We start from the raw sequence: 15,172 nt of genomic DNA on the forward strand, positions 1-15,172 counted from the left end.
AGAGAATTAGGAAGGAACGGTGGGGACGAGGAAAAGAAGAAGAGGGGGGAAAAGCCGAGGCAAGGAGATGTTCTGGTCGATCGATCCAATCAACTGGACCTGGACCGGCTTTGTTCACTCCACGCCAAGTCGAGGTTTGGCACACAACAACTTGTAATTAGGTGCAGCCTGAGAGCCATTCAACAACCGAGGTTGCTTTCAATTGCGTCTCCAATGGCAGATGATCATGAGCAAGAGTCATGTTTTGTTGCACAAAAAAAAAAAAAAAAAAAAAAAAAAAAGGGTACCAGGCGGGGTCTCCAAGAGTTGGCAAATACTTTAAACTGTGTGGCTGTTGGGCGAGGCCAAAGAGAAGACTGGTTGGCCCAATTGAGGGCAGTTTGCGAACTCTCTCACAATACGACAAAGGCTCATCAAAAAGTATCAGCCACGTGGACAGCTTGACATGCAGAAAAACCCGAAGTCTGCAATATTCACTCGTTTTCTTTGTCCTTTTCCCTTTCTACCGTCTGATTTAGGTAGGAATGACAGCAGCAAAACATGCACTTTGGATTGGGATCCGTTGTTCATCCTGCAATGCAGCGTGGTGGCTGCGGCTGAGCCAATGCAAGATCAGATGCCATCAAACGGTCGTTATGGACGCCTCCTCCAATCGCATCTCTCCTTGAACCTCCGAAGTGACATGGGAACAATAGAGGATCTACCCCTCTCCTTTTAAGCCCACTCTTCGGGTCCTACCAATTTTCCCCAGATTTCGGGAGTTGAGATCTCTAGGAGGGTTGCTTTTGTTCGGTACTGCGGGGGCCCTTGCTTGTCATTGCGATTGGTGCTCTGGCTTGCAGCGTTCAACCCCTCTTCCTCTTTGGGATGTGTCGTCGAATTCCTGCATACCAGGACCAACACCAGGCATTCAGGAGAGTAAACAGTCTCGATCAGCCATCACCACATGCACTCCACTGTTTACTGTATACAAAGTTGATGCACAAGTAAGTACTTACTTACTATGTTCATCAGAAGTTGCCGAGGCAGATGGCACGACCTCTTTCTTTTGGGCGAAGCAATGGAGGAAATGTTTATTACTATAAATATGCAGATGTTTTCTCGTTTTGAGAAACAGTTTCTTTTCGTGAAAACAAGTCCAAAGCAAGCCTGAATCTGGGGTCTACTCTTCTCACTTAAGTGGCCGGTGACCATACTTGATTATAACCTTCTCTTACTTCCCATCCTTTTATTCTTTCTTTCTTTCTTTTTGGGAAGACTACCACCAAGAAAACATTCATCATGTTTCATATGCTTGCTGCCTTCCTGATCGCCATCGCCGGCCCAGGCTCCTCTTCGCCCCTCGCCCCTCGCCAGAGCTTCGCCGGCGATACTGAGAATGGTCTCACGGGACTAGGCACAGTCCTCAACCCCTGCGTTGATAACATTGTCATTTTTGCTCGTGGCACCACTGAGCCAGGCAGTAAGTAATTAAACCCTTCCAGTCTTCAGAGGAGAGAGGGAAGGGAGTGTTTGCCCTTTGACCTATCTCCTTGTCAGAAGAAAGAATCCCCCCCAAAAATATGTACAACAATGGAGAAAAGATGGAAGGATAAGAAGAAGAAGAAGAAGAAGAAGAAGAAGAAGAAGAAGAAGAGATGCTCACAGATCCGTTTAATTTCAAAATAGACGTGGGCACCCTCGTCGGCCCCCCCTTCTTCGAAGCCTTCGCCAACATAGTCGGCAACAGCAACCTCGTCGTCCAGGGTGTTGACTACCCCGCCAACATCGCCGGGTTCCTCGAGGGCGGTGATCCGGCTGGCTCCAAGACGATGGCGTCGGACATCGAGCAGGCGCTTAGCGACTGCCCCGGGGCCAAAGTCATCATTTCGGGCTACAGCCAGGGCGGCCAGCTTGTGCACAATGCGGCCAACCTGTTGTCTAGCGATATCACGGCCCAGATTGCTGGAGCCATTATTTTTGGCGACCCAGGTAAGCAGTTGCCCCCCGCCCAGCCCCCCCCCCCCAAAAAAAAAATTTTGAATGAAGAAATCACTTCCTTCCCCTCCACCCCTCCCCCCTCCACTTTCAAAACTCTTTGGTGGCCTCCAAGAAGAGAGAGAGAGAGAAACGAAACGTTGCACACAAGTGAGCTGACCCAACGCCCGCGATGGGCAAAACCTCATCACACAGACAATGGCACGGCTGTCACTGGCATTTCTGCCGCCGACACGGATGTCTACTGCCACGTAGGCGACGACATTTGCTTGGGCGGCGACCTGGTCCTCCCGCAACACTTGACATATGCGGATGATGCCGACGCTGCGGCCCAGTTTGCCGCTGCGCTGCCCTAAAATCGTTGAGAGGCGAGGAGGCCCCTCCAGCAGAGGGGGGGGGGGGAGAAGACAAAAAAAACAAAAAGCAGGGCACACACTGACCGGCTGGAGAAAAAGGGGAAGGCTGCTAATATCCCCCCCCCCGGTCCTGTATCTATCGGTGTTTTTCCTTTTTGAACTTTTGAGAAAAGGAGCTGCTCTGCCGGTGGGGATGATGGCTTGATGAAGTTTTCACGTGAACAAGTGTATACTTTTCTACTTTCTTGTCCTTCCTTTAATTCCCGTTCGTCTTTTTATCGACTGTGCTTGCGAGGTCGTTGTCAGAAGCAATACATAGCGCAGCACAGATTAAACTCAAAGAATGAGATATGGCCATATCCGCAACTTAGTGTGCTGCCCCCCTTGCCCTAGTTGATTGCTCCAAAACACTGATGGCTCAGTGAGTGCAGGAGGCGGAAGAGAAAGAACAAAAAGGAAAACTAATTAGCAATTGAATTTCTCACGAGCTAGGCACACTAAACGGCCAGAAAGAAATCACACGCCGAATTAAGTAATCGTGATGATTTCTTCTGAGAGTCCTCCCCCCAATACAGCGAATTGACTACCTTTGACACTCTTCATGTCGGTCCAGACTCTTCTCGGGCTTTTTTTCGCCATGCATAACCTTAGTCAATAATGTGCGGGAAATGACTTATGGCCCTCCTGTTGCATGTTCTTAGGCTCATCTTTACTCCTTACTCGAAATCATGGTGTAGTGGAGCAAAAAAAAAAAAAAAAAAAAAAGGTGAAACATGGCCACACTTAGGTCAACAGACGATGAATCTCCAAGCCGTAAGGGTCTCGCCGGCAACCCAGGTTGATCGAAGGTCTTGCAAGTAAGGCCGGGGTTTCTCCTTCTTCCTTTCCCCTCCTCCCCTGACTCATGAGCCATGAGTTATAAATTACAATACTTGTGTCTAGGGATGCAATGTTGGATAAATTACTTCTATGGAGACAGAAAAAAACATGTCTCGTTTCCACGCAGCAGGCATAGTCCAGTATAATAGTCCTTATAAGAGGCCACAGGGTGATTAACTCGACAGATCCGAATTATAGGACGAACCCATCCCCTTCAATGTTCTTTTTCCCCTTCCTCAACATGACCTAATACTCAAGTCTAATTGGATTATACGAGAAAAAAAGAGAGAGAAAAGTGAAGCACGAATTTGACCTGTCATTTTCAGGCAGTCGCCGACCTGCGGGGTTTCCCGAGCCGCGGTGAAGCGGGGATGAATCCCAGCACTGAGATCTTGTCTGTGCGCTGTACTCTGGTGGTATCTGCTTGCATGACGAGGCGGGGTTTCTTTTCCCCAGGCAACATGTGCTTTGTGTTTTCTTTTCCATGTACCTTTCGCCTTGATCCTAACCATCCGATACATGAGGTCACAGTGATTAGCCCGTATCTGGAGTGGTGTTGAAGGGTAACAACAGAAGAAGAAAAAGGTTGCAAAAATCCTGAGTCCCTTGTTGCGTGATGCCACCAACAAACAAACACGACAGCAGTCAGTCCGTAGCCAGCAACGCACTATGATACATATGTATCTCGGCCGGAAATATCTACTGCGAGGTGTCGGCTCCGAGCCAAATAAAAAAAAATTGGTTCAGATAAGAAAGTTGTTTGGTCCTTGCAGGGGTGAAGAAGAGATACAGAATGACGAGAGTGGCAAGACAAAGAGAGAGAAAAGAGAGTCAGGAACGCATCTCATTCCAGAACCTGCACCCGTGTCTGGCGATCCCTTCAGAAAATCCAAGACGCGCGAAAAAACCCAAAGAGAGAAAGATCCAAAGTGCGGGAAAAGAGGGTTGGGGGGCAAGGGTATCTCTTGCCGCCGGCAATGATTGAGAGATGAGAGATGTACTAATCAGGAGAATTAAGGAGAGAATGAGGGTTAGGTTTTGAAGCCGGCTGAAGCTGCCGTGCCGTGCACCGCCCTAGTATGTGTGAGTGTGTGCTTAGTTTGGAAGGAGGGAAGTTGAGAGTCAAGAACGGGGGATAGAGTCACCCTTTTTCACTCACTCACCCACTCACACCTCACTAAATGTCTGCAAGCCTGACCGGGTATCCTCTTACAGACGGGCTAAAATGTGGATCAAGTCGTCGACAGTCGAATAGACTCAACGATTGTGTCATTCGAAACGGACATGCAGGAGAGTTGAGAAAGGATGGGGAGTAGGAGGGGATTGTCCCCGCCAAGTCTCGGCAGGTTGGGACTATTTAAGCACTTACTCCGCTGTCAGGCGATTTAGTCTCGTCAATTGTCTGTTGCACGACAGTGTGGCTTGCATGGGGATGTGACTACAGGACGTTACCTGCCTAGCAAAAGTGCCCAGACTTGATTATTCCTCGAGAAGGAACAGGAGAGAAGGGGAAGGAGCGAGGAGGAAGGGAGAAAGAGCGATGAGAGAAAGGGGGTCGAGAGCCTACCCTGGAAAGAAAGAGAGAGAGAGAGAGAGAGAGAGAGAGAGGAAAGAGAGAAAGAGAACAAGAAAGAAAGCTCCTTCGCGGCCGACCTGATTTGGCGCGGGTTTCCAGGGGCAAAGCAAAAGTGGGCTGGCTTGCTTTTCTGTCTCGGGGATTAGGTTGGGGTTTTCTCTCTCTCTTTCCTTTTTTGAGACACTGCGGAGAGAACGCTATCATGTACCTGCATGTACCTGCAGCACACTCTCCCTCTAATGTCGCCGGAAGTTGTTATGTAGGCTGTGCCGGGCCGTGCTTGAGGAATGCTGGCCGAGAGAAGAGGGAGAGGGAAAGACTTCCCACTTTCTGTCTTTTGCGTGACGACGTTGACCCCCCTCTCCCCTCCTCATTTTTTCACCCTTATTCTTTCTTTCTTGTTAGGGCGACGTGGGAGGCAAGGGGGAACAGGAGAGGGGGGGGGAGGGGACACGGCCGTTGAGAGAGATGTGTCAAGTGAATTGCCTGCCCCTCGAGAGGTTGGTTCTCCGCGGCATGGTGGATACGAGAGAGATGACAAAATCTGGTGCAATAGTTCATTTCCGAGTGGCGAGGTGGAAATATGGATTCATGGGAATACTAAGTAATATTGTGTTGTGCCTGCGGTGAGGGCTTCTTACCAGTACATGTACAAACTTCTGTATCTATACCAGCGCTGCTACAATGCAGTCCTGTCCTGTAGATGACGACGATTTTTTTGGGGGTCATTTTTCTAGCTCTCTTTTTCCTATGCAGTCCTGACTTTTTCGCCTACTCCTTCACTATCCCAGTCCTCCCCCATCACCTCCAACTCCTTAACCTCCCCAAAAGCAGACTCTTTTGTGACCTTTTTTTTTTCTTTCAGATATAAATGAGACGTATTGTTAAGAATGACTTTTTGGTAACACACTTGTATGAAGTGTTTTTGAATGCCTGGGGTTGAAACCAACTAGAAGGGGGGAAAAAAAGAAAAGAAAAGTAGAATCAAATGATAACGCCACATATAATGATATGCTAGAATCATGTTGGGTCCCTCGTGAACCTTGGTTTTCGTTCAACAAGTCCCGAGACGTCGTGAATGATTGATTATGAAGGCCTGTTGTGAGCAAAACACACATACACACAAATCCAAAAAAAAAAAAAAAAAAAAAAAGGAAAAGAAAAAAAAATCAAAACCGAAACATAGTCCCAGCGTGTCCAAGTCTGTGCTTCGATGACAGGCAGAGGCAGGCAATCTGAAATCCTTTTTTCCCTCTCCCCCTCTTTTCCCCTCTCTCCTTCTTTCTCGTGTGGCTGGAATCATTACAGAGGTGAGTAGAGCGGAGTGCCGATAGGCTCAATCTTGACATCCCTTTGCGGGGATGAGCAGGTCGACGAGAGCTCAGCGTCAGAGTCGTCCGTCACGCGCCGCTTCTTGGTCTTCATCTCGCTCTGCATCTTGGCCAGCAGGGCAGCGGCACCGGGCTGGGCCTTGGTCCTGCTGCCCGTGCTCTTCTGCACGTGTCGCTTGAGGTGGTCACGGAAGTTGTCACACCTCCCAAAGACCTTGGGCTTGGGCACGCAAAACTCGCAAACCCACTTGGTTGGGTTCTCCACATGTACTCTACCAATAGAGGAAGAAGGAGGAGGAAAAAAAGAGTCAGCTTTGCTTCTTGACAAGACAAAAACGGGTCTTTTGTTGGAGGATTGATGGGGAAAATGGAGAGAAGAGAGATGACAAAAAACGTACTCGCTCTTGTGCCTCTTCAGGTGCTCTGCCCTAGAGTAGACCTTGCCGTTGCACTCGTCGCATTTGTACTTTCGAGGTGGGATCCTCTCCATGTTCTTGGTGATCCTGTGGTTCCTCTGGGCAGTCTGGCCCCCCGATCTTTGTTGCATGGACCTGGGCCTGGGCGTCCGAACCTTGGTGGGTGTGTCCTGGAGGTGGTGCTGGAGCATGGCCGAAGTCTGCTGGGGGCCGTCCATGGCAACCCTCCGCCTAATGCTGCCATAGGAGCTGCCGAGCTGGGCCGAGGGCGTCGCCAGGGACATGGCCGGCGAAGAGAAGGTGATGGGGCTCCCATCGCTGTGCGACCCCCACATGGAGCTGAGGTCGCAGCTGGGTGTGGCAGAGTTGTTCCCAGGGCCACCAAACTGTGGTGGGGGCGTGGGGATCATGAAGGGGGAGGCCCCGAGGCTGTCAGGAAGGCTATGGTAGGCGGCTTCGATGTCTTGTGTCGGTGTGGCAAACTCCAGTGGCCCCTGGAGTGACAGTGTATTGTCAAACAGGTTGTTGCACCGCGAGGGCGTTGTGGGCAGGCCGTGGGTCAGCATGTTGGGAGCCACCGTCGGCTTCAGCTCCATGGGAAAATAGGTGGACGTGGCCGAGGGCGGTGGGGTGAATTGGAACATGATGCAATCCTCCTCGCATGAGGATGGGGAGGGATCATAATTGATGGGTTGGGGAGGGGTGGAAGTCCTGGACGTAGGTGTGAAGGGATCGTATAGTGAGGATGCTGACGAGAAGCTCCCGGTTGTTGATGGGCACGAGGACGGGCACGACATCGGCTGAGAGCTAAAGCTGATGCTACTATGCCCTGTGTCTATCTTGAGGTCGAGCATGTTGACCGTCTCTTCGGTACAATTTTCGAAGTCGAAGTTGGTGTTGTTAATGTGAGTCTTGAGTGTCATCTTGTGTTTTGTGTACGTGTGTATATGAGTTGTGTGTGTGTGTGTGTGTGTGTGTATGAGTGTTTTGAGTGCCCTTTGGTGTTGTGTGTGAAGACACTCCCAAGAGAGGATGAAGAAGAGTGTCACGAAGGAATTAGGAAACCAGAAAACAGAATAATGAGTGAGTCTTGGTTGTATGATGAAGGAGTGGTTTGAACTTGATGAAGCTGTTGAGAAAGGGAGTCTGACTGTCTTCTCGAGAGGAATGTCGACCACCCTGTTCCCTAGATATAATCCAAAAAGATATGGAAAGAATTTACAGAATCCCAAGGGAGTCGACTTCTCTTGAGGCTACGAACCGTTAGCCAGAGACCTTCTAATATAACAGCCCTTTAAGTGCGCGGCTCGTTGGAATGTGGTCCCTGAGCCGACGAGCGTCACCCGATTCTTAGAGGTGGCGCTCCCATCATGCTTGCTTAGGCCTGGCCAATCTTGGGACGAGACAGGGTCGGAGGTTGACCCCCGTTCTACTCACCTGTGATCTACGATAGACGAGAGACATCCCTACGCCAGCCTATTGCATGCATGAAGGCGATGTTTTAGTTGTGAAGAAAGTCCCCACGGGAAAGGGCTCCATGGGGGTAAGGGTAGAGTTTCTGGGCAGTTCTGGTCGGTGGTGCCTGTCTAGCCGACGAAAAGGTCTTGAAGAAGAAGTGAAGAGGGAGGAGCAGAGGAAAAGAAGAACAAAATCAGCAAGGCCCACGAACTGAATCATCTAGATCATGCCGCAGCCTCCACTCTCGCAAAAGTATGAACACTGTCTTCTCTCATCTCCCTCTCCCCCCCCCCCCGGAAAAAAACACATACACACACACTCTCTCTCCCCCCTCTCATATGTAGTGGTTCGACAGGTCGCCGCCATCAAGGAGGAAGAGAAAGAGGGGCGGGGGGGGGGGGGGGGCCACGCATAAGCCAAAACAAGATAGGGTGAAAAGAGAGAGGCAAGTATGGCCAGCCACACGCCATCATGGTTAGAGTTTCCTTGATGGACCCTAATTGGAATGATACAGGGGAAGCTAGTTCCGTCCGCCAGAGCCGTTGCAGCCATATACGTCGACGGATCTGAGACAGCACTTTCTGGACAACGAGGGGGGCCAGGAAGAGACCCAAATCTGCCCCATACGTTGACTAGATTGGTTTTCTCTGTCATGGATGCCTGACGTAGGAAATTGGAAAGAGAGAGAGAGAAAAAGGCAATTCACTAAGTATATGACTAAGTATATAACTACAAAGAAGAAGAAAAAGAAGAGAGAGAGGGGGGGAAAAAGTTGGGGAGGTTTAAGCACCTTCACGGCCGCTGATACGACCGGTTAAAGTTCGATTGTGAAGCTGGAAACGGCATAGGCGGACCTTGTTGAGAAGAAGCAATTCAAGACATGGGTCGAAGCGTGAGCAGACTTGTTGCCGTACAGAGAGGAGAGAGGTACTCTATAGAGAGAGGGAAAGTGAAAGTTGAAACATCGAGGTGAAATGTACAGGTCGGATGCACAAGAAAGATATGCTGGCCCGGTCGCATGAATTCCCATGATAATCAAGTGGTCCCCATTGGATGTGCATACTTGCAATATGCATCGAGAGGGCTAGACTTTGTCAATGAAGCTGACCTCCTCCTCCTACTTCTTCTTCTTCTTCTTCTGGACCCTCCAAACTGGATACTCTGGCAACCCTGGAAAGAAAAGAACCAAGCTGCTTGTTATTGGAGCGGAGAGCGACACGGATGATGCCGGTGGGGATTATCCTCTTCTTGGTCTATCACAGATTTGGCTTCGAGGATCTCCCGGCAGATCGATCTGAGATTGCGAAACCCGCATAAGCATCTTTTTGATTGCCTCTCGAGAGGCCGAAGCCCAATCAATTCCAAGAAGCAGGGTAAAGACCTCGACGCCAGGCCGCCCGGGAAACCACCCCCTGGCAGCCCGCCAAGGTAAGCTCAAGCAGCGCGGAGCGTTTGCCGAACCTTGACCCAGCGCAACGCCCAGAGCGTGTTGAACTGATGACCTTGTCCAGCTGCTGGCTGGGCTGACTGTTGCTGCAAGTCATCGCAGGTGACCTGACCTCAGCCACCGGTTCAACAGTGCGCCCAGGAACAGGTGTAGCGGGTTACGTCTGAGGTCCTGCATGTAATCTTTCGTCTGGAAATGACGTATCACTATCCATCCCTCTTTCTCTCTTTTTTCTGTCTCTGTCTCTGTCGGCTCCGAAAAGCCGGACCAACTTGATTGTCTCGACCGTCGGATGAACCATGGGCTGCAGAGTGTGGATTTGGCATTCTGCCATCGAGTGGTGGTCAGCGAGTAAGTCTCTCCTTGTTATGACTGTCACGAAGCGAGAAAATGTATATAAGGATGTTGAGCGGATGGTGAGCCGGTGGTGGCTCGAGTCAAGAGTAGGCTCATTGTCCAAAACTTGACTCACGGGTTTGGAGGGCCATTTGACTCTGGTTGGCGAGTGTGTGGCTCACAAGGTGCACAGACAGCCATGATCGAGTATTTCCGAGCCGCGTCGTGAAATCATCCGACTCTGGCGTCTGCTTTGTGGGTCCCTGGACCAAGCCAGAGGCAACTACGTACCGCTGTGTAGATCCCGCCCCCCTTGCAAATGAATTAGGGGAAGCGGCGACTCACTTGAACATTGTAGTTTGCTTTTTCCCTTGGAAGAAAAAAACCAAACAAGAAAAAGAAAGAGAAGACGAAAACTACCCATCCAAGCAAAGCTCTGAATCTGAATGTCATCTGGTGGGCGGTGATGGTTTTTTTTTTTTTTTAGTGAGAACCACTCATCTGGGACATGGTGACAGACCCTTCTTGGTACTTGTGTCTGTGCTGCCCCTCCAGATTTTGCCCCTGGCTAAGAAGAAGACGAAGAAGAAGAAAGAAGAGGGCGAAACAGAGGCTGAATTGATCTCGCGCTTTGACATGGCCTTTCGCACAGCCATGAACAAACAAATCGATACGGCAGACGGTTGTGGGTCCCAGAAGAAAGAAGGAAGGAAGAAAAAGACCCAGAGAACAACTGCGCCTCGTCCAGAACCGGGGCACGCCAGAGGCCGCTATGCTTGCGAAATTCGAAGCCATCCACTCCCCCCCCCCCCTTCTCTCTTTCTGTATGTTAACCCTGGTGACTTGAGCCCCTTCAAGGCGTGCACTTGTGATGATCTCACGATCGAAGTTTGCGTCCTGTAAAGGGCAGGCAAACTCCCCTCCCCCAAGAAAATGTCTTAATGCAAGGCCACCTTGCTGGGGCTCTGGCCGTGCGTAGCTCCAAGGCGAAGATAGGAAAGGATAGGACTGGACTGTATTCATGTCTTACAAAAAAGTTGGTGGCCGTTGCCAGCCCCTTCGTTCTTGTCTGGATGAGCCGTTTTTTGCCCTTCGCCCTTCTCAGGAACCCGTAGGAACCTTGAAAACCAAACCCTTCTCTATAGAGGCTTGGCGTCGCGGTGGGAGGGACGACCACTGGCATGGGGCATGGGCCGACATGTAGAATTAGCCGTCATTGGGGTTTCTAGACTGTTGGCCTGGAATGCCTCTATCGCTTTGGTCTTCCCTTGCCCCTCTCTTTTTGCCCCTCTATGCTCAGACACCCAAGCCTGTACTGGCCGCAGTGAACCTAAAACGTCCTCAAACTAGGCAGGCCTCTCGGCCTTCTTCCTCTTCCCATAGGGGGGGGGGGGGTTTTTGTTGGTTTTTTTTTTGTTGGGTGACTGTGCAGAGAGTGTGTGAGTGTGTGGCAGAGAGAGCGAAAGAGAGAGAGGTATCGCTCAGCCTCGATATTGTGAGTCCCTTCAGCCATGCCAAAGTGGGCAAGTTTGGCTCGGGATGGGCTGGGCCAGCCCTGGAGGTGTTCCTCCTCTGTGGGGCTGCGGGAGGGGGCTGATAAGGCGAATAGGAAAGGAAGAAGAAAAAAATAAAACAAAAAGAAAGTTTGGTGGCCAGGACGATAATCCACAACAACAGCTAATTAGCAGCAGCGACTTTTACGAGTGATGGGGAGAAGCTCTGTCTAATGGCCGGTATGACATGCTTTTGCGGGAGGAACCACAAAAATATGTCTTCGTTTCCCCTCCCCGTTCACGCAGCAGTGGGCCACCTCGCTGTTGCGTCGATATTGGGCGAGACCGGATGAGAAAAGAAAAGAGAGGGATAGAGAGAAGAGTTTGGTTTGGTTTTTTTCACGTACCAATCACGTTCAGGATCCACACACATCTTAAGATGCGGAAAATCTTGACAATTGTTCGTAAATATTCCTTGAATTCGCAATATTGACTTCTCCCCCAATGTTTGGTTCCCCGTGGATATGATGCGTCTGAGAGATCAATGCGAGAGCTCCTCACTCCATGCTATAGATTTGCTCTGCTACTTGTAAAATCTTTGTTCATTATAACTGTCTACAAGTTTCATTCTAATCAACTTATCACTTATTCTTGTGCTTTCATCATGAGACTGATCAAAAATCACAATCCGTCTCTTCTTACCCAGAAATGAGATCCTTCTTCGGTCGGATTTGGAGGTCCATAAACATCATCCTGCGCCGGGCGGCTTGCTCGATACGTCGCGGACTCCGTCCAAGGCTGGGCTTCTACCCCAGGTTTCTCTCCTGCTTCACGACCCGTGGTTCTAGCTCGCCGCTGTCATCTCATCCACCTCGCCGCGACAACCGCGACCTGTATGCCCCATCTCGGCGGGCTAACCCCACCGTCCTATGTCTATCTTCCTCCTTTGCAGTGATCATCTGTTGCATGGCAGATATGACACACACCTGCACAAAACCCATGACACTCTTGCATGTGATATGAACCTGCCCTATTCGAAGATTGATAGTCCCAGGTGATCACTCTCATCCAGTCACAAGTCTCCCTTGCGGATCCACTCGTCCCATTGCATCGCTGTACAGATTCATCCGGGTTAAAGGGCGATTGAGGGCTATGCACAGTTTCTCTTTCTTGCTATCTCGGAGGCGCCTCGTCAATAGTTTCTTTCATTTCTCCAGGTGGTCCCCGCCACCCTTCCTAGGGGTTGCTGCACATCTCACTGGATAGATGTGATCGTGTGGAGAGGTTCTTGTCAGCCACATCCAGAGAATGGACAATCTGAAAAGGAATGGGGGGGGGGGGGGCGGCTCTGGAGAAGAAGACTACGTTTATTTTGGTCCCACCGCGGGCCCCGAGCTCGGGCAAGGCCTTCCAAGGGTCAGAGTGGAGTTCTCACTGGTCCTATGATGCCATGGACTGTAGTCCCCAAGTGCAGTACCGTTCAGAGGTCTGTTTTGGGGCGGAAAAATACCGGTTATCGCTAATGTACACAGACGGCTTGCTGTTCTCATTAGAATAATCTGGAAGCTTCGAGGGAGAGCGTACGATTATGGCGCTGGTGGTTCTGGTTGAAAGGAAGATGACACTAGAGTGGTTAACTTTGCTCCCACCTGAGATCGGGTTATTCATTTGTACACTTGATTTGATTAATTTTGGTTTCCTTTCTTCCTTTCTTCCTTCTTTTTCTGCCCCTCGTCTTTTTCCAAGAGACGGTGAAGAGGGGGAAAGATCCCCACCCGACCCATCAATATTATTTGTACCTCTTTGACTGTCAATAATGTTGAGCCTTGTCCATATGTCAAGCTGATAAAGACAATTATCAAATAGCCTTTGGTAACAGATAGTTACTATATTCTGATAAAATATCATAAAGTTAGGGCCCTGAAGTGTTATACATGGTCTACTTCATCAAGTTATTAACTGTCTGTGGAACGATCTACCCAGATGTCCACATATTCCCAATGGAATAGAACAAAAATAAAAAATCCCATTTCTGGGTGGAAACAGGGATCACCGAAGATTAGCTTTAATTGAACCTTTTATACAATTCTCTCCCTCCCTCATGGAACGCTGGTCTCGGTGCACACACCAACTCTCAAAAAGGAGGAAACGCTGGAATCACTCTGTAGATTCAAATGTCTAGACCGCATCCGCAGTTCTCCAGCTCCCATCATCTTGTCATTTTTCAGTTTTCGATTTCGGGGGTTGCATCTCATCACTTACCCCGGCCGATTATCCGTTGTGCGGTTTACCCAGGCGAACATGACATTCGCTGGTTCACAAGCATGCTATTGGTGACCTCGCTCTGTCGTCATTTCTCGCTTACGGTTCCCCAGCCTTGCTGGCATGCCGAGTACCGTGATTCGTGCATGTAGGGTCACAGGCAACTTTGACCATGGCCAAAAGAGGGTATTCTATCCTCATTGGGGTATGCCGGATGGGTATCATTCACAATCTTTGTGTTGGATGGCTGTGGGTAGAATAGTCTATATAAAGAGATGCTCGAGGTGGAATCAAGTCTAAAGTTTTCAGATCTGTCCCCCATGAATCTCCCAGAACAATTTTCAGATTGTCACTTTTCTGGTCTTAAAGAAACTGTGCCGAACAACAGCGCTTTCTGGTCTCGTCACAAGTCCCAGTCCATCATGTGTGTCCTCCATGTTCGCCCTTACACTTGCAACAGGCACTCTGAACAATGGGTTGAGCGCTGCCAAACTTACCTGGGCGGAACGGACTGCAAGAACTCTATCGAGTCTCTGGCTGGGGACACCGGATCAGGCGGCATGAGATTGTTTACCCAGAGACACGAGGGGACATGTATCATTTGCGGCGTTTGCAACCCGCACGATCAATGTAAGCTCTCATCTTCAGCTGAAGCATCTCGTCAGCCCAGAAATCAAAACGCTGTGCCACAGGATTATTTACTGATGGTAGAGAAACCTTACGTCAGAAGGAGCACATTCAGAGTCAGGTCGAGAAACCCAGGATTTGGCAATCTAGATTTGAGGGGGAAAGGGCTTGGATGTTCAGACCACAGACGGCAATGCCTCTCAAGGGCGTTGCTTCTACTCTCTGACCATGTGAAAATGTGAGCTCTGTGGGCCAATCGACGATGCAGGGAAGAGAAAAGGACCGACCACAGAGGTGGAAAAATACTTGGAGAACTTTCCGCTCTATAGGAGGCTTCTACGTAGCAAGAAAAAGAAAGAACAAAAGGTACTATAGTACATGAATGGAGTCCTATATGGCATATGAGGTTGTTCGATGCTATACGTCGATGCATTAAAACCCACAATTCGTTGCTGCAATGAAACTCGACGTACATACACGAACACGCACCGCTATCCATCATTTCTGCTCTTGCATATGCGGATCGGGTTCAGATCCCTGATGCCAAGTTCTGCTATCTCTCAAGATCCCACTAAAGAGCAAAATTTAATTTTTTTTCCTACTATAGTAAAAGGGGGTGGAAAGCGTCCATGGTAATATTTCTCTAGCAACATGCCGAGCTTGATGATTGTCCATCAAGGAACGGTTGACGTATCATAGATTACCACCTACGACTGCATGATTACAATAGCCAGCCCAAAGTAATATCTTGAACTAGGAACGCCGTTGAGACCATGATAGAATTACCTACCATTCACTCTTCGGGGCTCACCACGAGCACACAAAACTTCAAATTCTCTCCCACCGTGCTAGTATGTAAATACCACCTGGCTAGCAGATGTAGTTACGATAAAGGTCGCTAGGGAATCAAAAGCAGTAGCACATTCATCCCATCAAGCCTGACGGGCAGTGACAGCGGGAACTTTCCACCCACCATTAACACACCCCTTTTATGGCCGGGCCCTCGCCAGAATC

At 49.7% G+C, this 15,172-nt stretch overlaps 2 protein-coding genes across 2 annotated transcripts; one reads left to right on the forward strand and one right to left on the reverse strand.

The window, feature by feature from the left end:
• Positions 1 to 1,290: 1,290 nt before the first annotated feature.
• On the forward strand, positions 1,291 to 2,333 carry M406DRAFT_255494 (family 5 carbohydrate esterase; the record flags this gene model as incomplete). The annotated part of the gene is made up of 3 exons (XM_040917036.1): positions 1,291 to 1,462; positions 1,669 to 1,971; positions 2,173 to 2,333. 3 exons carry the CDS (start codon positions 1,291 to 1,293, stop codon positions 2,331 to 2,333), a joined length of 636 nt encoding a protein of 211 aa, XP_040777582.1.
• A 4,515-nt stretch (positions 2,334 to 6,848) lies between these two features.
• M406DRAFT_356178 (uncharacterized protein) lies at positions 6,849 to 7,548 on the reverse strand (the record flags this gene model as incomplete). Its single annotated transcript, XM_040923377.1, has 1 exon — positions 6,849 to 7,548. A coding segment is annotated over exon 1 (609 nt), but the record flags the coding sequence as incomplete, so codon positions are not given.
• Positions 7,549 to 15,172: the final 7,624 nt, after the last annotated feature.

Source organism: Cryphonectria parasitica (genome assembly GCF_011745365.1).
Source record: "Cryphonectria parasitica EP155 unplaced genomic scaffold M406scaffold_4, whole genome shotgun sequence".
NCBI classification, from domain to species: Eukaryota; Fungi; Ascomycota; class Sordariomycetes; order Diaporthales; family Cryphonectriaceae; genus Cryphonectria; species Cryphonectria parasitica.